Genomic DNA, 23,952 nt, shown 5'->3' with positions numbered 1-23,952 from the left:
GAAGAAGTCCAAGGTGCATTGAAGGAATTGGCAAAGAACAAGGCACCAGGAATTGGTGGAATAAATATTGAAATCTTTCAAGAAAGTGAGAGAGCACAGGAAGCATTCACTCTGGAGTGTCAGAGAAAAAGAGGAAGACCCCAATGAGATGTATTGGTCAAGTGGTAGTATTGATGGACTCAAGTGTGGCAACAGTAGTGAGTTTGGCTGAGGATCGGACATTGTTTCGTTCTGCTGTGCATAGGGTCGCTATGAGTCAGTGCCGACTTGATGGCACCTAACAACAACAACAATGCAAGTAAAAGTTTTGCAAAACAATGAAAAAAAATTGTTGCAATAGTACATTGGCTGGGATCTCCCATATGTCCAGGCCACATTTTGACAAGGACGTGGAACAAGCAACATTGTTGTTGAGTCAGATGGGTCTTTAGTACCAGAAAGATGTTAACTTGTGCTTCATTGACTACACAAAGGCTTTTCATTGTGTGGACCATGTTAAACTGTGAATAACGTTGTGGAGAATGAGTATGTTGAAACACTTATTTGTGCTCATGAGTAATTTGTACATAGACCAAGGGGCAGTTGCTCAAAAACAAACACAAAAACAAGGGAACACTGAATGGTTTAAAATTAGAAAATGTGTTTGTCATGGTTGCATTATTTTACCATACTTATTAAATCAGTGTGATGAAAGAGTAATTCAAGAAGCTGGATTATGTGAAAAAAAAAAAAATGTGGCTTCAGGACAGGAAGAAGACTCATTAACAGCCTGTAATATTCAGATGATACAACCTCACTTGCTGAAAACAAAGAGGAGTTAAAATACTTACTGATGAAAATCAAAGACAATAGCCTCCAGGATGGGTTGCACCTCAATGTAAAAAAAACAAATATCCTTACCACTGGACCAATAAGTAACATCCAGACAAATAGAGAAAAGATTGAAGTTATCAAAGACTTCATTTTGCTTTGCTCAATCATTAGCACTCTGGATGCAACAGTCAGCTGCTCAAGACTCTTTAAAGCGTTGAAGAGCAAAGATGCCTGTGTGTGTCCTACCCATGCCGTGGCATCTCCAGTAACTTCATATACATGTGAAAATTGGATAATGAATAAATAAGACTGTGGAAGAATTGATGCATTTGAATTATGGTGCTGGAGGGGAACAATAAAAACATCATGGATTACTGAAAGAGCATACAAGTCTGTTTTAGAAGAAGTACAGTCAGAAAGTTCCTTAAAAGCCAGGCTATCTCATCCTCGGACATATAATTAGGAAGGACCATTCCCTGGAGAAGGACATTATGCTTGGTAAGTGGATGGTCAGCGAAACAGAGGAAGAGTCCAAAAAAGATGGCTTGGCACAGTGGCAGCAGCAATGGACACAAGTGTAGCAACAATTATGAGGTTGGTGTAGGACCAGGCAGTGTTTCATTTTGTTTTGCATAGCGTCATTATAAGTCAGTACCAACTAGACAGCAGTTTACAACAACAACATTGTAGTTATGTTATATTATAACTTGTTATTGTTTGTTACTAGTACTGACAGCTCATTCCATATTCTGCATGCCTCCAGTTACTCTAGTCAGTAATTATTCTTCAGATTAGAAGATGGTTTGCAACTAAATATATCTGATCTTCATATTAATTTGCCTGAAATCTAATTTGTTTCTTTAATTTGTTGTTGCTAAGTGGCCTTGAGCAGGTTCCAACTCATAGCACAGGGTTTCTAGAAGTGGCTGGTGAATTTGAACTGCTGACCTTGCAGATCAAACCAACCTTGAGATCAAATGCTTATCTTACAGTGCCACACCAGGACTACTCCTGTTTATTAATATTGAGTAAAAATAAATATTTATCCTCCCCTTCTCTTTAGAATTTTGTGTCCTTTCATGTGTTTGTTTTTGATGAAATTAGGTACAGGTTACATATTTTCTTGTTGAACCTATTTCTCTTACTGCCTGTGTCTGTCTCTCTCTCTGTTTCCCCTCACTCCTTCTGTCCTTTTCTGGTCTCACAAAAGTCTGTGTTCCTTATGAAATCTATTTTTCTGTGACGTTGATAATGTATACTTCTCTATATTAGTTATCCACTGCCATGGAGTCAGTCAATCATTACTCACTAGTTAGGGATGATGAAATCATAAAATGTTAATCATAAATTTGACCAGGTGCTCTATTTGTACAATATATTTCAATCCAGGAAATCATCACTAGTAAATTTCTAAATGACAGAAAGTTTCTAAGATACATTAATACTATTACATTATAGTTAAGTAAACATAAACTAAATGATCTAATTATGAAAAATTACCTGTGCAAAGCTGCATTATTTTACACTCCTTATTTATTGCTTCAGTAACTAATTTTATTGTTCTTCTTATAGCCAGAAGGAATACAATCTTTCAAATCATCCTAAGAAGCTAAAATGAGTCTAGTTGGAGAGTGCAGTTAGCCTTAGATAAGAGCTAAGTTTGAATTTGTGAGTTCATTTAAAAGAAACATATACAGAATGTTACTCTCCATCAGCTGATGTAGAAAACTGAGGTCAATATATATCACTTGTTCAGGGCATTTGCTTTCCTCTTCAAACAATCAGTTTGATTTGTCAAGTCTTGAGGTCACACAATAACAACAATTTTAGAAAAGTAGTAATGTTAAGACTTTTTTTTTTTTAATTTTAGGATATGTGAATAAAGTGGAATTTTCTCCTGAATACTATGAAAATGCATATTTTACAATGATATTTAATTCACTAAATCATATCCACAGTTTAAGGCTATTTACTCATTTCAGTAAGCATTTATTGAACATATACTTTCTGACCAGGCTTATGATAAGTATTGAGTATGCAAAAATAAACAAGGTATGGCTTGTTCTAAAACTTAGAAAATGATTATTTGCATAATTTGATGTTTTGTGATATAAATTAGATTTTATAAAATGATATCTAATTGTTTATATACTAATATTCCAGTTGTTAACATATTGGCATATGACACAATTGAAAAATATCATTTATTAAGTTTATACCATAATAGCACACTTGCATTACAATGAAAAAGTCAAATTATGAAAATAATTGTTTCAGTTATGGTGTTGAAGAAGAATGTTATAAGTACCATAGACTACCAAAAGAAGAAATACATCTGTTTTGGAAGATGTACAATGAGAATGCTCCTTAGAAGCCAGGATAGCCAGACTTAGTCTCTCATACACTGAACATATAATCAGAAGCAGCCAGGCCTTGTGGAAGGACATCATGCTTGGTAAAGTGAAGAGTCAGTGAAGAAAGAGGAAGACCCCCACTGAGATGGATTGACACAGTGACATCAGCAATAAGGTCAAAAGTAACAATGATTGTGAGGTTGGCACAGGACTGGACAATGTTTTGTTCTGTTGTGCCTAACGTTGCTATGTGTTGGAACCGACTGGATGGCACATAACAAGAACAAGAACAGCAACAACATTACAGTTTTAGAATGCAAATATATATCTTATATACAGGAATCAGAAAAGCCGTAATATGTGTATTTATAAGTGCTATGGAAAATTATATGAATTATTGTATTTGTTCTTAAAAATTCTTGTAAGTTCAGTATAAAAACTATCTTAATAACTTATCAATCAATATAGGACATTGTGTTGTAGATTAAATTGGAAGCAGTTTGCCTGAATTATTGCTAATGTATTAATGAATGAATACCAAGTTGCCTTAATGGAATTGAATAAGTATTAAACTCACTTAGTTGGCTACATAATTAAGAATAAATGTTGCAGTTAATTTATTAAACTTAAGAAAGCTATCATTGGGTCAGAGTTAAAGATTGCACAGATTTTAGAACACTTAATTAAATGAAATCAGTAATGGAAATAGGTCATATTTAGAAATCCAGTATATTACACTCATAGAAAAATGTTCTAGATGGGATAAAACATGAATATAAAATGTATTTAATGCTTATATGTAAGCTAGGAAGCCTGGTGTGGTGTTGTAGTATAAGCACATTGCTGCCACTCTACCAGCCTGCTTTGTTGGTGTACTTCCTTTTTTTCAATGACCTTCTACTTTACCAAGCATGATGTTCCCTAGAGACTGGTTCCTCCAGAAAATATGTCAGAAGTATGAAAGCCTAAGTCTCACTGTCCTGGAATCCTAGTAGCATTCTGGCTCTGCTTTTTCCAACACATAGCAAAAGTATGAGGTAGTAAAATTAGAGCATGCATGCCCCGGTTTCATTGAAAATTTTAGACACTGCCACTTTAAAGTCTTTATTTTGCAACAAGAAAAAAAATGTTTTTGAGGCATAGCAAAGTCAAGATGTTTGCATTTATCTTGTAATTTAGAATATAATTTTATAGTGTTTCTGAATTGTGTAACTGGGAAATGTGTTATAATCTACAAAGTTTTTAATTGAAACAGATAGGAAGAGAATTATATTTCTTGTTAAGTTTTAAATTCTATGGAGATTTCCTCAAATTATAGAGTAAAATGCTCCATCACTTTAATAGCTACTTCAATAACTTTTTTGAAAACTATACTTGCATCCATAGACAAAGGAATTTTGTTCTCTGAGTTATAATTTGCAATGTCATGAGTTATTTCATAGGACAAAGTTTGTTAAATGAACACTGGAAGTGGCATTAGTTCTTCTCTCTTGAACTCAAGTAAAAGTCAGCTCTGTTTAAGTCAACGTTTTCAAGTCAGAAATGAATGTACAGTTAAAATGGTGCCATAAGTTAATTAGAGTGGAATTAGAAGAAAAGTGGGCAATTTAAGAACATTAAGAATTGTTGTGTCAAATCAGACCCGTGGTTCTCCTAGTTTAATCAGCTTCCAGCAGATGGATACTTGTTAGTTTCTGAAGCTTTAAAAGAAAAGAAAACAAAACAAAACATAATTCACCTAGACAAGAGTACCATCTGTGATCTAGAGAAATTTTCGTCATGACCTCTCTCAAATAATATCCTCAAGCATGAGGTTTCAATCCTGTTAAGACATTGGTTCAGCTTAAATGACTCTAGTTATTAATAACTCTTATTAAATCATCCAATTCCTATATAAAACTAACTAGTCCATCAGGAAGCTATTTATTTCTAAAGCTTTTGAATTCATGGTTGCGTATATCGGCTTCTTGATAAAGTATGGCTTCATGATGCTTATTAGGTACAAGTTCTTCATGACAAAATCTGTCCTTAGATAACCATGCTAGATGTATGTCTGTTTCTCTTCTAAAACTCTTCTAAAGAGTTCACAGCTTCTGGCACAAAATAAAAAATAAATAGAAGTTTTATATCCATTAATACTATTACCAAATGTTTACCTAGTAGTAATCTGCTAAAATTATTTGGGTGATAAAGATATTTGTGTGATGGACCTGAGAAAGAATCAACTGTAGTTTTTCTTGTATGATTTTACACATCGAATGACTCTAACAGAAAGGAATCACTTTCTTAACTTTAACACGTCTAGTCTTTTGTTCTTTATAGATTAGTCCATTAGTCAAAAATCATTTAAGAATAGGCTATAAGCTAAAATTGTAACTATTTTCCTAGACTGTCTTGTCCTAATGTACTAGCAATGATATCCAAAAGCAGTGACTTTAATAATATCTCCTCCTCTCATCGAATCAAAGAAAATTTGAACAAAGATTATACTCATTATGCTTGTGGTAATTATATTCCCTTTTCCTAGCTTTTTCAACTTTCCTTTCTGGCTCAGTTTCTTATTTCTTCTGCTTACTTCAACTGGAATCCCACTCTTTCAGATAATTCAAGCTTGAAGTGATTACTGATTGCACCTTCATCTCAATTTGTGTCCTTTTCTTTAAGTTTAATTTGTTCTCATTTTTCTTAAGTGGAGTCCAGTCAGTTCTAAGACATAGGAATCCTGTCTTAGGTTTCCAAGGAGCAGCTGGGTCTTAGGTTTCCAAGGAGCAGCTGGTGGGTTTGAACTGCTGATCTTGTGGTTAGCATTCAAGTGCTTATCCTGCAGTGCCACACCAGGCCCCCCCCCCTTTTTTTTAATGTTTTATTGTGAATTATGTGAGAGTTTACCTGGGAGAACATTAGCTTTACATTTATCCTATCACATATCATTTCATTGCCATGGTTACAATCCCCTCCATGCATCATCAACCAACAAAAGGGTATACCCTGCAAAACTGCTCCCCACCCCTCCGGATCATCAGCACACAGCCCCTCTCCCTCTCTAGGTCTAGAATCCCCAGCCGCTCCATCTCTCCATGTCATCATCTCTGCCTCCACCACTGGCATCACTGTTTCTCTGGGTAGGGTACCATACTCCGCTCTTCTCCCTTGATGGTTCCAGAGACCTTGGCTCCTGGACTGCATAGTCAATCACTCCCTTCCTTTTGCTACAAAATATCCACCTTTACATTTCCAACTCTCAAAGTAAGTCCAGATAACAATTATTCACCACTGTACTAGAAGGGACCTATTCCCATCTCCTTTCACTAGGCCTGCTCAGACAGATTGGATACTAGTCAGTGGAGACTCTACCTTCCTCTGTGCCCTCTGGATCTAGGCTCCCTCTTGAAAACTTGTAAGCCAGTAGGTTTGTTCACTCTTTGAGCTACTGCATCCATAGGTGTAGGTCAAGTTCATCAAATTGTATAAAATTACTCCTTTTTTCCCTCTTTCTCCTTCTAGTTGAGCTCTGATCATCCAGTCATTGAAGCCAGGTTGAGTGGGTATTATCGGCAAGTGTGAATGTTCTTATGCATGTTCCCTCTCTTCTTATCAGCTGGATATTTCACTCTCCACTTTAGCCCTCTGTGGCTATGTCACTGACTCTGGGCCCAAGAGTCCCCAGGTCTTGTCACACTGCTGGCCAGTCAGTTCTCCACCTGGGTTCACAAGAGTCTATTGAACATTGTAAGGCTTAGCTCACAGCTTCATTGTTGTTTTTCCCTCACTTCCCCTTTTCAGTGATGAACATGATCACCAATCAGAGTCCTTGTCTGTTCGTGTATTCCCAATGAGTCTCAGTCTTAGAAGAGGCTTTGCCCTGAGGGGACCAGGCCACTTGCCTTGATGTCTCCTGGGCAAGCAACTTGCTTGTTCTTGTAGTAATCAGTCAGACTGCCTTTATTGTTTTGTATTTTTCCTGTTGGTCTCTAGGCTGGTCTGCTTGTCCTTTCAAGTGGAAATTTCCCACTGTAGAAGATTCTGGATGACATTCAGGATTCCACCTACAGTCTTTTGCAGTGTAGAGGCTCCACAGGAAGCCGCCTTCACTGGGCAAGTTGTAGCCCTCTTCTAGGTATTCCAATCAGTTATAAGCAGTTATATACAAGCTTTATATGGTGATATTTTTGGCTATTCCTTTCTCTTCCCCTCATATGTCTATTTTATAATGATAAGCAAGGGAAACCAAGATTCAAAAGACAGCCAAGAATGTTAACATTATTTCCCCCCTTTTGCCCATTCCAACCATGTCTCAATCCCTGTATCCCAGAGCCCAGTTTTTTCCAAGGTTGTGCATACATCATTTTTTACCTTTGTCTTGCTTAGCCTATGGAAACCTGCCTAATTGTTTTCCCATCTACCTTGTTCTTCCATTTCCTTTCCCCTTCCTGTGCATTGCTCCCCTCCCTAGCATCCAAAGTATCCTGTGTCTATTCTCTACCATATGCTCCACCTTCCCCTCCCTCCTTTTTCCCCACCCCCCACATCCCGGTAACCAGCAAAGAACACCCCCCCGCCTTTAATATGGGTTATTTTTCTTTGTCTTTTACAGTAGTGGTGCCATGCAGTATTTTTCATTTTGTAACTGACTCAACAAAATGTCTTCAATGTACATTCAATTTCACTCAACAAAATGTCTTCAATGTACATTCATGTTATGTGATAACTTACAGCTTCCTTATTGTTCTTCAAGGTAGCATAATATTCCATTGTGTGGATGTACCAAAGTTTGTTTATCCATTCTTCCTTTGATGGGCACCAGAATGGAGGTGTGCAAACAGTGGGGTGGGGGGAAATGAACAGATACCAAAAAGAAAAAAATCAGAACAAAGCAAAACTGACAAAATGTATTGTCTACCTTTGCTCTGAGGTTCCCATGGCGTTCTTCCATGGTGGGTCTGTTCTCTTGCTTGGTCTTGCCATTTGATCTTACCCAAGTTGTTGGCTCCGGGCCACTGAGCCTGGCAGATTAAAAAATACATGATTTCTTACTCCCGCTACAAGTTCCACTAACTATAAGCCTCCAAACTTTCAAAATATTCCTAGATATGTGGTTCAGAGTTTTGGAGCTCTGCCCTGAACCCTCTTCACCTGGTATTCTGTGGTATGGCTGACAGCTAACTTCACTGCACCTCTACCTTATCTGCCATCAAGCCCGCCCTCCCCAATTTGGTGTAAGTTGTAAGGTTGGTGAGATTTTTGTCACTCATACTTTGGACATATTATCAGCAGAAACCAGTCCCTGAAGAAGGACATCATGCTTTGAAAAAAAGAAGGGTCAGTGGAAAAGAGAAAGACCCCCAACAAGATGGATAGACATAGTGACAGCAACAATCGGCTTAACCATAGCAACAATTGTGATGATGGCATAGGATGGGGCAGTGTGTGTTATGATGAGCGTAGTGAGCTACGATGAGGAACCCACTCTGTGGCACCTAAGGACAACAAAAACCTACTGTCATGGAAACCTGGTGGTTGGCAGTTTGATCACAGATAACAGCTCCGTGGGAGAGAATTCTAGTGACTCGCTTCTGTAAAGATTATCGTCAAGAAAATCCTATGGGGTAGTTCTACTCTACCATTCAGGGTCACTATGAGTTGAAAATCAACTTGACAGCACTTAGTAACAAACTTATATTATTAGTTCTTTGTTTTCATGAATGTTCTTGCTTATAAATTCTTTGTAGGAAGCTATGGTTTTCTATATTTATTTTTATTTCTATGGCCCAGTATGATTCACATTAATAATATAAAAAAATGCATTTAAGAATATATATACAGAATAACTAGTGACCTGAGCCACTTTTTGAAATATTTACTTGAGTTTCTGTTTGCCTGACCTAGGTAATGATAAATTATTCAGTTCTGTAGTATGAAAATGAACTCTAAACTAAGCATTTTTAGAACATATAATCAATGGTTACAGATTTAAAACTCATAATTAGAGATATGGGAAAAATAAAATGTTTTTAAAGATTTTGAAAGTTTTGAATAGGTTCAGGTTCATGAAGCTAGACAGTAAAGGAATTGGAAGCAGAAGTAATAATTGGAACAAAAGCAAGGAAGAAAAAGGAGGGACTTACTGAGGTTTTTTCACTAATTCCTACTGAGTAGAATGAATAGAATATCTAAAAACAAACTTGTGGCTTCCAGGCAAGATGGCAGAATAGTAAGATGCTCTGAGCAGTCTCTCTGCATCAAGGACATGTAAGACCAAGTAAAATAGATACATATGGTGGGTGATCCTGGGTCCCTGAGCTTCAGAGGAGATAAGTCAGAGAAGTGGGTTGAGTACTGATTTGAAGCTGAAGCTGAACAGGAGAAGTGAGAAAGAGGACTTCATAAGATTTTGGAGATGAGTATGAATAGATTGTGCTACTGGCAAAAGACGCAGCTGGATGTTGGCAGCAAGGAAGATGCAATCCTTTCTTGTTCCTCATGCCTTCTTGGTAGCAAGGGGCATCAGAAGTCCCACCTGCTGTGCAGCCACCGCTCTGACTGGCATTAGGATCTTAGTATCCAATCTTTGTACCTAAAGATGTGTAAACCTACCCCCAAATTATGCTACACAAAAAATGAACAGAGAACTGCATTCACACTTCCATCTTCTGTTACATTCACTAGGAGACAGGTAATGAGTTAAGGGGAAACACATCAACATACAATGATCAATTAAATATACATATAAGGACACTACAATGTGTTAGAAACAACAGTTTCAAATGACACAAAGAAACAATGCAGAGTGCCTCAAACAAGTAATCAAATATATAGAGAAAAACATAAAAATAGTATCAGAGAAACTTGATGTTGTTGTTGTGAAGTGCTGTTGAGTTGGTTCAGACCCATAGCGACCCTGTATAGGGTTTCTGAGGAGCAGCTAATGAACTTGAACTGCTGACCTTGACAGCTTTGCAGTCTGGCGCATTAATACACAGCGCCACACCAAGGAACTTAAAAAAGTGAAATTTTGATACTTTTAGCTAATTGAGAAAACTATAGATGAAATCAAGAAAATCACAGACAAAACTCAAAAAGAGTTCAGGAAAACATTATAAGAGCATGCTAACCAAATAAATGAAAAATTGTAAACCATACAAATCAGAATTTACAAAATAAGAAGGTTAATGCAAGGACTTCAGATAGATAATACATTGAAAGGAAAAAGAAGTAGACTTGAATCAATAAAAGGCAGGATTAGTGAATTTGAACAAATATTTCTCAATACTCATCTGCTAGAGGAACAAAAAGAAATGTACAAAAAAGAAATGATTGATGCTGAAACAATTCAAGAGGTAGCATTTAATAAAAAGCCAATGGTACTCTAGGATGAGGTCTAAAGTATACTAATTTTATTGGCAAAGGACAAGACACCAGTATTGATGAAATACAAATTGAAATCTTTCAACATGGAAGTCACTTGCTCATTTGTGCCAAGAAATTTGGAAGGCAGAAACCTAGCCAACTGATTGGAAGAGATCCATATTTGTGTTAGTTCCCAATGGAAAAATGAACTCATCAGACACTATCACTAATATCACATGCAAATAAAGTTTTGCTGAAGATAATTCAGAAATGACTATAACAGTATATTGACAACTGCAAGAGGCTCAAGCTGCATTCAGAGGGGGAGGTAGGACCATGACCATCTATGGATAACATTTCAAAGAATGTGTATTCAAGAACAATTGTGCTCATGTGGAACCTGTACATAGGGCATGAGGCAGTCATTCAAACAGAACAAGGGGACATTGAATGCTTTACATTCAGAAAAGGTTGTTTTATGTTTTTCACCATATTTACTCAATCTGTATGTTGAACAAATTATCTGAGAAACTAGATTATATGAAGAAGAACATGGCATCAGGAATATTCTCATTAGCAAACTGCAATATGCAGATGATACAACCTGGCTTACTGAAAGAGAAGAGGACTTAAAATTCTTGTTGTTGTTGTTGTTGTCAGGTGCCATCGAGTTGGAACCGACTCATAGCAACCCCAAGAACAGCAGAACAAAACAATGTCCGATCCTGGGCCAACCTCACTAACACTGCCACACTTGAGTCCATCAATGATGTCACCTGGCCAATCCATCTCGTTGGGGGTCTTCCTCTTTTTCTCTGACACTCCACCTTACCCAGCATGACATCCTTCTCCAGCGACTGTTCTCTCCAGACAATGTGTCCAAATTGGGATAGACGAAGCTTAGCCATCTTGGCCTCCAAGGAGCACTCTGGTTGTACTTCTTCCAAAATAGATCTATTGGTTCTTTTGGCAGTCCATGGCACTTTCAGTATTCTCCTCCAACACCACAACTCAAAGGCATCAATTCTACGATCTTACTTATTCACTGTCCAGCTTTCGCATCCATATGAGGTTATTGAAAATACCATGGCTTGGGTCAGGCGCACCTTAGTCCTCAAGATGACATCTCTGCTCTTCAGTACTTTAAAAAGTTCCTGTGCAGTAGATTTGCCCAATGAAATACGTCCTCTGATCTGTTGACTGTTGCTTGCGCGAGTATTGACAGTTGATCCAAGAAGAATGAAGTCCTTGACAACTTCAATCTCTTCTCCATTGATAAGAATGCTGTTTGTTGGTCCAGTGGTGAGGACCAAGCCTTTCTCCCAGTCCTAGTCTAGTCCCTACCCCTAACACTAGCCCTAGTCCTAGTCATAATCCTAACACTAAACAAAATCCTAGGCCTAGCCTAGAACTATCCATAATCCTAACTCTTATTACTTATTCTCACTCCTCCCCCCAAACTAACTAACTAACTAACTAACTAACTAACTAACTAACTAACTAGCTAACTAGCTATAAACTAGAAAATGTGGTGGCATCTTGCTGTTCATTAACCTTAATTTGAGTCTAATGGAAGTTATTAAAGGATTTTTAAGCCGTATATGGAAATAATGTAGGATGAACTTAAACATGAGACACAAGGTGCCTTTTAGAGTAATAAGGTTATTACTCTAATGGCATGGTGCTGTGGGATAAAGCACTGGATCACAAAGTCAGTTTGAACCACAAGGTTGGTGTTTCAAGATCACCAGCCGCTCTTCAGAAACCCTATACAGGATCTCTATGAATCAGAACTGACTTGAGGGTCTTAACAAAAACAACAGCAAGATGATTTGTAATTAATCTCATAATCAGGTAGCAATAAAAAAAATAGAAGTAAACAAATGTAAGTGATATTAAGTGGTTGCAAGGAATATTCATTGTGAAGATTGAATCTGGATTAAGGTAAAAGGATTAAACAAAGCAAAAGTGCCTCTTTGGGCATACCAGGGTTTAAAGAAAACATTAATGTTATTGAAATAGAAAATATTTTTCTTTCTCTATGTTGAACAGCAATGTTTGTAATAATATATATATATATATATATTTGTTTTTAGCTAACCAACTCTTCTAAGATACGAATCCAATTTTCTTATGTTCAGTATCATCAAAACAAATCAGCATTTTTTTTTCCTCACTTAAAAAAAAAATGTTGGTAAAAGCATTAGACAATAATTCTCTTTTTATCTAGCCAGAATTCTTAGATGAATTGCAATGCTTCTCATTATTTAGAAACCCAAATGGGATCCAGAACAATGGAACAAGATGGCCAGTCTTCAAAAGCACTGAACAAAAATATTTATCCTTGAATACTGACTCATCAAGAATATATACTAAACTGCGAGCTCAACAATGTCGATTCTGGACACTATTTTTTCCAAAAGTCTTGGAAATGACAGGTGTGTGTTTTCTAATTGTTTGATTTATTCATAAAGAGGGGAAAGTTATGCAATTCAAGGCTGGTCAATGGTGTTAATTAGTAGATGTTTCTGTGAGTTTACAGTTACTTATTTCCAATGAGTACATGATTCCTAGTAACTTTTTAAAATGATTGTAGTTATATTTGGGGGCCTTTGTCTATGAATGTAACTCCAAGACCAGTCAATAATTGACAAATATCTTCCTAGGTTAATGACTATTCATTCCTTTAATTAGAAAATAATTTACCGTACTAATTTTTCCAGACCAGAATAAGTCTTTAAAAGTAAGCCTCAAGATTCAAATCACATATTAGTACAGACTCTTTAAGCCTCCATAGGTTTGAAATCAAAGTTAGGGACTGTATTGACATCTGACCTTTTTCTCTAGATATTTCCTTGAAGAATGCAAAGGTGTTGGTGAGAGCCAATTTCTGGTGATGATTATTGAAATCTGGTCTAGAAAGCTTCTGTAACTCCTTTGAAAGTTTCTTAGAATAATTTTTCTCTTACAGAAACAAGAAATTTTAAATTTTAATTTAAATCTGTGAAAGTGATCCACTGAAGGTCAAAATTTGGGGGCATACTTGGAAAATGTTCTTAACTTTGGTGCTATATAACTTTATGAATCTATTGCACTAATATCATAAAATTTATATCATTCATCTATCAGTTTGTCATATCGTGGCAACATGTACATTGCTGTGATGTTGTAGGTTTTCCCATTGGTGTTTTAAATACCAACAGGGCATCCATAGTGGACAGATTTCTGCAGAGCTTCCAGATTAAGACAGACTAGAAAGAAGAGGCAGACTGTTTCTGAAAGCTTAGCCCCTGAAAAAGTTATGCATAGCAGTAGAATATTGTCTGATAGAGTGCCAGTAGATGAACTTCTCATGTCAACAGGTACTCCAAATATGACTGGGAAGAACTATTTCTTGACAGTAGAGTGGAACTTAATGATGTGGATAGAGCAAGGCTTTCAGGACCTACATTTGCTGATGAGGTACAACTCAAAATAAGATTAAACAGCAATAAACATCCATCAGTAATTAGAACATGGAATGTATGAAATATGGTTCTAAAAAAATTGGAAGTTAAAAATGAAATGGATTGCATAAAGATGGATATCCAAAGGATTAATGAGTTGAAATTAATGGTATTGACCATTTTGAATCAGACAATTTGATGGTTTATTACACCAAGAACAACAGATTGAAGAGGAATGGCGTCCCATTCATTGTCAAAAAGAGTACTTCAACATCTATATTGGAGTAAAGTGCTGTCAGTGATATGACAATACCCATATGCCTATATGGAAGACAAGGAACTCTGGTACATAGTAGTTATGAATCGGGCTGCTAACCTCCAGGTCGGCAGTTCAAAACTACCAGCGGTTCCATGGGAGAAAGGTGAGGCGTTCTGCTCCTGTAAGGATTTATAGCCTTAGAAACCCTGTACAAGGTCACTGTGAGTTGGAACCGACTCCACAGTACTCAACAACAACAACATATGGAAGACAAATTAATACCACTATTTTTAAGTTTATGCACCAACCACTATAGCAAATTTGATGAAACTGAAGAATTCTATCAACTTCTGTAAGAAACTGATCAAACATGCAGTCAAGATGCATTTATAATTACTCCTGATTGGGATGCAAAAATTGAAAACAAAAAGCAAGGATAGTTAGTTAGAAAATATGGCATTGTATATGATATGATGCTTCAAATTGCATGATAGAATTTTTCAAGATGAAAATTTGTTCATTGCAATTGCCTTTTTTCAACAACACAAATGGTGACTACACATGGTCCTTACAAGAAGGACTACACAGGAATCAAGTTGACTACATATGTGGGAAGAGCCATGGAGAAGCTCAATATCATCAGCTAAAACTAGTCTAGGGGCAGATTATGGGCCAGACCATCAATTGTTCATATTCAAGTTCAGGCTGAAGTGGAAGTCCACAAGAGCTGAAATATGAGCTTGAGTATGTCCCACCTGAATTTAGATACCATCTCAAGATAAGATTTAATGCACTTGCCATGAATAAGAGAATGGCATCAAGAACATAAAACATGAAGAAAGAAAGATGTCATTGAGAAGAAAAGACACAGAGAAAAGACCAAACTAGATGTCAGAAGAGACTCAGAAACTTGCCTTTGACTGGAGAGAAGCAAAAGTGACTGGAAGAAATGATGAAGTAAAAGAGCTCATCAGAATATTTCAAAAGGCATCTCGAGAAGACAAATGATTATAATGAAATGTGCAAAGACCCTGAGTTAAAAAAACAAAAGCATTTCTCAAGCTGAAAGATCTGTAGGAAAACTTCAGGCCTCAGGTTGCAATATTGAATGATTCTATGGGAAAAATGTTGAATGACAAAGAAAGCATAAAAAGAAGATGGAAAGAATACACAGAATCACTGTTCAAGCTGCACTAAAAGCATTGACAAAAAATGTTTTCAGAAATATACAGAATGTGAATAGAAAGGCTTCAACAAACTGATACAGCACTGGAAGCATTCACTCATCAATGCCAAGCAATTTGGAAGACAGCTACCTGGCCAACTGATTGGAAGAGATCCATAGTTTGCCCATTTAAAGAAAGGTGACCCAATGGGATTCAGAAATCATTTAATAATATCATAGTATCACAGGCAAGTAAATTTTTTTCTGCAGATAATTTAAATACTGTTGGGGCATTATATCCAAAAGGAGTTGCTTGGAATCCAAGCCTGATTCAGAAGAGAAATGGAAATGCATATTGCTGACATTAAATGGATCTTGGCTGAAAGCAGAGAATATCAGAGATGATTTAGTGTTGTTGTCAGTGTTACATACCAAGTATTTTCTGATTCATAGCAACCCAGTGTAGTTTCTGAGTAGTGACTGCTGGGTTTTCACCTCCAACTTTGTAGTTAGAAGTTGAGTACTAGCCTAAAGTGCCACAACAGGACTCCAGAAACATGTTTATTTGTGCTTTATTGATTATGCAAAGATATCTACATGGATCATAATAAACCATGTACAATACACACAAGACTGCGAATCACAAGGTCCACAGTTCAAGCTTGCCAGTTGCTCCTCTTAAGAAAGATGGGGCTTTCTGCTCCTGTGAAGATTTAATGCATCAGAAACACTACTCAGGGTCATTATGAATTGGAACCCACTCAACGGTGTTTTAACAACAACATTTCGAAAAATGGATATCCCAGAATACTTAATTGTGCTTATGAGGAATCTGTACACAGACCAAGGTGCATTTGTTAGAACAGAACAAGGAGATACTTAATGGTTCAAAATCAGGAAATGAGTGTATCAGGGTTGTATAATTTCACCACACTTATTCAAGTTGTATACTGAACATATAATCTGATAAACTGGACTACATGAAGAAGAATTTAACAACAGGATTGGAAGAAAAATCATTAGCAAGCTATGATATGCAGATGGCACAACCTTGCTTGCTGAAAGCCAAAAGGATGAGGATCAAAGACTACAGCTCTCAATATGAATTGCAACTCAATGTAAACAAAATGAAAACCATCACAACTGGACTGATAAATAACATCATGATAAACTGAGAAAAGATTGAAGTTGTCAAATATTCCATTTTGCTTGAATCCATAATTAATGCTCATGGAAGAAGCAGTCAAGAACTCAAATAACATATAACATTAGGCAAATCTATTGCAAAAGACCTCTTTCCAGTGTTCAAGAGCAAAAAGTGACTTTGAGGACTAATGTGGGCCTTCACCAAGTCATGATATTTTCAACTGGCTCATATACATATGAAAGTTCAACAATGAATGAGTACTACAGAAGACAGAGTCTTTGTATGGCAATGTAAAATAAGCACTGGACTGCTCACTGTAAGGTTGGCAGTTCAAACCCAGTAGCTGCTCCTTGGAAACAGTATATAGGGTCACTATGAGTCAGAACTGACTTGACAGCACTTAACAGCAACAGCTGTAGAAGAATGGCTGCATTTGAATTATTATATTAGCAAAGAATATTAAAAGAACCATGGACAGCTAGAAGAACAAACAAATTTGTCTTGGAAGAAGTGTAGACAGAATGCTTTTTAAAAGTGAGGACTTTGTCTCTGGTACTTTTGGACATGTGTCAGAAAGGACCAATCCCTGGAGAAAGACATTGTTCCTGAAAACATGGAGGTTCACTGAAAAAGAGGAAGACCCTTAAGGAGATAGATAGACACAGTGATAGCCACAATAAGCTCAAACATAACTCAGGACCTGTCAGTGTCTTGTTCCATGTGTATATGGTCACAATGTGTCGCAATGGACTGTATGGCACCTAAAAACAGCAACAACTGTTAAACTTGGACCTTGGGGATATTTGTCCCTAAATAATGTTTCACAACTTTTATGCTACTATAGACAATAGCACCCTTATAGCATATGTTTTTATTTTAAATTTTCATATGAAAATTACCTTAATTTTACATCTGTGCCTATATTTCTAAATATTATGAGCTTTGAAATAGTTATCTAAGAACACTTACTTATGTAATATATTAAACATATATAATTTAGTTAATGGATTCCTTGACATGTGATTGTTAAGAAATGTATATGTAAGTATTAGGAAATTTGGTTTAGATTGTCAGATTCTTTCAAAATTCATAAGTAAGAAAGTGTTTTTACCTACTTGAGTAATGAAACATATAAAATCTTATTTTGATCTTTTCTGACAAAAAAGGAATAATTTCTAAATACTTGCCTTATTCTAAAATAACAACAATTTCTAACCCATGCTACACCCTCAAGACTATATTTTTAAATTTTATTTTTCAAAATAAATTAATCAACTTTAAACCATCAGACATATTGCTGGCCATTTATTTTAAGGCATTTGTCTATCATAACACTCTGGTAAATTTCACACTGTGCATTAGATATCACAATATAGTGTTTCTTATTGAGAGACGTGGAGGTAAGGCAGATATGTGCTTTCCAGATCTATATTTAATTGTTTAAAATCTCTTTCTCCCCAATTGTACTTATATCCTCTATATGAGAGAGGTTTCTGATATCCCAGTGATGTGTATTAGGAAATATTCTGTGACATAAGATATATCCAGCCACAGACTTCTGCCTCCTTGGCAGAGCAACAGTGTTGCCCTTGTGTCTTCCCGGTGTAAATAACAATGAGGTAATACACTTCATCTGCCAAGAACCCTGGAGAGTTACCATTTAACAAATCACAGACCACACATTCTAAATATTTATTTAAAATATTCATAAACTATGGGTTCATAATCAGAGGAAAACTAAGCTGAGTGTGTGTGTGTCCTGGTTATCCAGTGATGTTATAAAAGAAATACCAAAAGAGGATGACTTTAACAAACAGAAATTTATTTTCTCACAGTTTGGAAGGCTAAAATCCTACATTCAAAACACTGGCTCTAATGGAAGGCTTTCTCTCTATATTGGTAATGGAAGAAGGTCCTGGTCTCTGCAGCTTCTGCTCCTAGTGAATAGTCATGTGGCTTTGCATTGCTCATTTCCTATCTCTGTTTCTCTTTCTTGCTTGTTTAATGTCTTACATGAGGGTAGATAAAAAAGTACTGCTGAAAAATTACAGAAACCTGTATTAAGCAAAAATATCAAAATTAGAAGCTATTATTCTTCAATATATTGTCCATCTGGGTCTATGTACTTCTGAAGTCAGTGTTTCCATCTATCTAACAATTCCCCAAAGAATTCTGTACTACTCAACTTGCACCACATCAACACTGTAGTTTTGGAATCTTCAAAAGACTCAAATAGTCTTCCTTTTAAATGTTTAGAATGTAGGAAACAAAAAGAAATTTGAAGGTATCAGATCAGGGTGTAGGGTGGACGGGGCAAGATTTCCTCTTGGATTTCTCATAGGACAGACCTTACTACCCTCAAAGAATAAACAGGTGCATTGTAGGGATAGGAGAGAAAGAAAAAAAAAAAGAAATTCCTGGCAAAAGTTTCCTGGCCTTTACTCATCAGTGATGTTTTCAATTTTCTTAAAACTTTTTCCTAATAAACCTCTGTGATCATACTGTGTCCTTTGCAAAAAATCTATCAAACTTATCCCTTTGGAATCCCCAAAAAGCAGTCTCTATAGTCTTCTGAGTTGATATGTTTATCTTGACTTTAACTGGTAAAGCACAGTCCCTTGGAAGCCACTGTTTTGATTAGACTGTTTAGAAGACACCCTAATGAGACTATACAAGTCTAAGTTGTCTGCTGCCCTCCAATTATCAGAGACTTGCTTAAACATACTTGGTTTGTAATAAACTTATGTATGTCTGAACTGGAACCCTAGTAGCAATACTTTTGATTTATCCTGTTGTTGTTGTTAAGTACTATTGAATTGGTTCCAACCCATAGTGACCATGTACAGGGCTTCTGAGGAGTTGCTGGTGAGCTTCAACATGGATCTTGCAGATCAAATGGACTTTGCAGTCCAGTGCATTAATCCACAGCACCACACCAGGACTCCTTTGACTTACCCTAGTATATCACAAAATGAGCCCTGGTAGCATGAGTCGGGCTATTCGCCTTAAGACCAGCAATTGGAAACTAGTAGCTATCCAGTGGAAGAAATATGAGGCTTTCTGTTCCCGTAAAAATTTACAGCCTCAGGAAGCCTGTGAGTTGGAACCAACTCCAGGACACATAACCACCACCCCAGGTATATCTAAAAATCCTTTGTCATTAACATAACAGAAACAATTCATTCTCAAATGGTTTTATAACCACAGGCAAGTTGTTGTTGTTAAGTGCTGTCCAATCAGTTCTGACTCATAGTGACCCTGCATTGCGGTTCAAAGCGATCTTGCAGTTCAGTGCTTATCTTACAGTGCCACACCATGACTCACCAGAGGCGTAGAAGTTAGGATTTACAACACATGTTTTTAAGGAGATAATTCAGTCCATAATAGGGGAGAGAATTTTAAAAGACTAATTTATTATAGGAGTCTTTATGCTGTGCTGTGGGATAAGCACTGGACAACTAACTCTGAGGTCATAGGTTCAAACCCACCAGCCACTCCTTGGAAACCCTATACGGGGTTGCTATAAGTCAGAACCTATCAGTGGCACTTAACAACAACAATGACAATTTATTATAGAATCCTTGTGTGGTTCTATAGGATCAGTACTTTACAACAAGGTCAGCAGTTCAAATCAATCAATTGCTCCTTGGAAACCCTATACAGAGTCACTATAAATCAGAACAAATTCAACTCCACTTAACAATAATAGTTTATAATTAGACAAATACTTTCAGTGACTGATTTATTGTAAATCATTTTGGATTACACATGTGTGATGACTTGCAATTTAAACCTTGGTAAAAGAAAGTTTGAATACCAGGAATTGTTGAAAACATACTTTCAAAGTTTTATGTCTAGATACTCAAGTGCCCTAGAAGAGGTTAAGAAAACAAACTCTTAGGTTTGGGGCCCGTTAGTTCAGAATAACTTCCTAATTTGAATAACACTAGTTATTGTTGTTGATAGGTGCTATCAAGTCAATTTTCCATTCATAGAGACTCAGGTGATGGAGTAGGATTGACTCATGGGATTTTTCTAGAGTTGGTTTAAAGAAACCCTGGTGGTGTGTCGCATAACCATTGGACTGCTAACTGCAAGGTCAACAGCTGCTCTTAGGGAGAAAGATGGTGCTGTCTGCCACTATAAAGGTTTACAGTCTCAGAAGTCCTATACAGGGTCACTATGAGTTGAAATCAATTCAATGACAGTGAGTTCTGTTTGGGTTTTTTTGGTTATCTTTAAGGGAGCAAAAGATCAGTTATTTCTCCTTCAGAGCTTCAAGGTGGGTTTGAACTGTCAAAGTTTCTGACAGAAGGTGACTTTGTCCTATAGAAATAATATATTATTATTAAGTGCTGTCAAGCTGGTTCCTACTCGTAGTGACTCCATATAGGGTTTTTGAGGAATGGTTGGTGAGTTTGAACTGCCAAGCTTTATGTTCAAATACATTTGTGGTTCACTGTTTATCCTACAGTGCCATACCAGGACTCCACAGCATATTCAGGTTTAATACCATCTTCCAGAGTAGATCAATTGTGCCTTGAAAACATGATTTTATATGTTAGTCCCATTTTTTCAAGCTAGTTCTCCCTGCAAATGTTATCATATTAAATATACTTTATAAATTCTAAAGGAGATGCATATGCTTGTTGTAACATTAGTAATGTTACACTAATACTTCACTGGAGAGGGGTGGCTGGCTATGATAAGAACTGTGAACCATCAGGTTGTCAGTTCAAATGCTACAGGAGAAAGATGAGACTTTCTGACCCTGCAAAGAAACCCTACGTAGGGTTGTTATGAGTCAAAACTGACTCAGTGGCACTTAGCAACAGCAACACTTTAGTAATAATTAAATTTAAACAAACAAACCCAGTTTGATACTATATGTTTTGTATTTTAAAAATAAGCAATATAAAATGATTAAAAAATATTAACAGCACAGTTTCTTGCCATATCTTAAATTCCTTTTGTCTAGAAACTTCAGATATTTTAATATTTAATTTTATAAAATTGCACATATTTATATGATTTAAATAAAATTTTATAAAAATAATATTCATTTTTAAAAAGAAGCTTTCAAGTAAAGGAAAATTGCAAAGAAAATCTTCCAGCTGACTTTCTGAAAATGAGAAATGTTTACCCCACTCAAGGTGGAAGTCCAGTAATCTTTACAAGTACCATTTCAGCAGGGGTTTACATTTGATCAATGAATGTTCTCAAAAAAATGGTACTTGAAGCTTGTTTAAGCACACAGATTCTAGCACTTCACTTTCATACTATACTTTGCTGTTATTGCATGCACCTGCAAAAAATAAAGTGTAAAATACTTGTTTCCGATGTTGCCAACTACAGATTTTTAGTAGGAGTGTAACTATGCAATAACTCATAATTATTTGAAAAAGCAAGAAAAGTATAGAAATGAGTCATTCAATATCAATACCAATATTTTTACAATAATACTAGCAGCATATGATTAAATAAACAATCAAAATGTGTTTGACTTTCACATCTACTCAATATGAATAAAAAATAGAAACAGTATGTGGTACCCTGAATTTACCTGATATGGCTTTTACATCCAAAGTCTTTTTACCTCCTACCAAAATGATTGGATGAGACCAAGTAAATAGGTAGTACAGGACTCTAATGCTAGTATTGGTTAGTTTTTCTTTGTTTTACGTTTTTATTGTGAATTAAGTGATAGTTTACGTGGGGGAAACATTAGTTTTATACTCATTATTTCATTGCAATGATTGCAGTCTGCTCTGTGCATCATCATTCAACAGTATTTGCTTCTACTCCCTCTTTTCTTTGGGGGATGTACACAAAAACACTCAGGAATATATAATCCTTTAAAGAACCAAAGGGTATGTTCTGCGAGCCTGCCTCCTGACCACCAGCGCCTAGCCACCAGCACACAGCTTTTCTCTTTCTATAAGTCTAGAATCCTCAACTGTTCTATTTCTCCAAGTCCTCCTCTCTGTTTCCATCTCTGATGTCGCTGCTTGTCTGGATAGGGTCCCACATTCTGCTTGTACTCTTCTCCCTTGATAGTTCTTGGGTCCTCTATTCCTGGACTGTGAGATTAACTACTCCCCTCTTTTTGTTTCAAAATTTCTACCTTTACAGTTGTGACAGTTGCAATTAGTCATGATAACCCTCTAGGTTTAAAAGGAGCTCTCTCAGAAGCAGGAACAGACAATGCCAGGACCATCAGACAAGAAAGGCCATGAGCAGAGCATGGGATCTTTACCTGGAAAAATGGCAGCAGAAAAAGGGGTGGCATGGAGAAACAGAGCAACCATGGGCTTCCCAGGCTAAAGACAGAAGAAATCCTAGTGCCTATGGTTAGGAGGCTGGCTTGTAAAACGTGTACTTTAGATAGTTACTAAAGGAGCTTTGAAACACTTGCCAGGTAGGCAGAGAACAAGGGCCACATTGCCAAGAGGCCAAAGACAAAAGTAACATATGTCTGCAGTATGATAGAGAAGAGTAATTTCTGCCTGGATCGTTACTGCATCTGGAGTTGTTTTTGCTCCTGAATTGTACCATGTTCACTTTCATGTAGTTATTGTTGAGTTCCACCTCAAAGGTACAACTGGTGGGTTTGAACTGCCAATCTTGTGGTTAACAACGTAGTGCTTGTCCTCTAGCACACCAGGATTTATTTACTTATCAAACCCCATAATCATGAGTATTGTTTCTGAATTCTGTGTGGCCACTGCAATAGATTATCAGAACCAGCAGTGAAGTAAGGATACTATGGAGGGGGCATTTGGTGTCAGCATAAGGTAAAGAAGGTTATAGGTTGGAGGCATATCTGACCTCTGCCACATAGCAGTTGGTCTTTTTTTGTGCTGATTTTGAATTTGATCCTCCTTCCCCTTGGGAAACCCGAAGAAGTCAGACATGGCCTCCACACAATTTTTGCGCAGTGATTCTTTCTCTGGCCTTTGAATAAATCAGGTAGTACTGCTGGTTGCCCAAATGAAAAAAGACATAATAAAAATTTAACAGATGAGCTACCTCTGGTTTGGTCACTTTTAAAACTCATCTGCTGTTGTTTGTTACTCAGTTAGCAAGAATGGTAACCAAAGAAAAGAAAACAAAATGATGGTTGGGAGTACTGTAAGGGGTAGAAAGAGACCCCATCTTCACATATATATCATGTTGTTGTGAAGTGCTGCCAAGTTGGTTCTAACTCATACCAACACTGTACAGGGTTTCAAAAGAAGGGTTAGTGAGCTTGAACCACTGACCTTGTAGGTCAAAATGATCTTGCAGCCCAGCATATTAACCCACAGTACCACACTCTTTAAGGAGCTCTGGTAGCATAGTTAGTGGTTACAAATCGGGCTGCGAGCCACAAGGTCAGCAGTTCAAAAATACCAGCCGTACCATGGGAGAAAGATGAGGCT

General features: G+C 36.7%; 1 protein-coding gene across 1 annotated transcript in view; it reads left to right on the top strand.

Moving 5' to 3' along the window:
• LOC102830828 (cholinesterase-like) overlaps positions 1-23,952 on the top strand; it is a 112,684-nt gene that overhangs the window by 53,185 nt on the left and 35,547 nt on the right. The window contains exon 3 of the mRNA XM_006861800.1: positions 12,786-12,952. Within this exon, the coding sequence (XP_006861862.1) occupies positions 12,786-12,952 (167 nt within the window). The remainder of the gene's footprint in view (positions 1-12,785; positions 12,953-23,952) is intronic.

The sequence above is a fragment of the Chrysochloris asiatica genome, unplaced genomic scaffold, assembly GCF_000296735.1.
Source record: "Chrysochloris asiatica unplaced genomic scaffold, ChrAsi1.0 scaffold00043, whole genome shotgun sequence".
Taxonomy (NCBI): domain Eukaryota; kingdom Metazoa; phylum Chordata; class Mammalia; order Afrosoricida; family Chrysochloridae; genus Chrysochloris; species Chrysochloris asiatica.
Note: the sequence above shows the minus strand (reverse complement) of the source record. Positions and strands in the feature narration are given on the sequence as shown.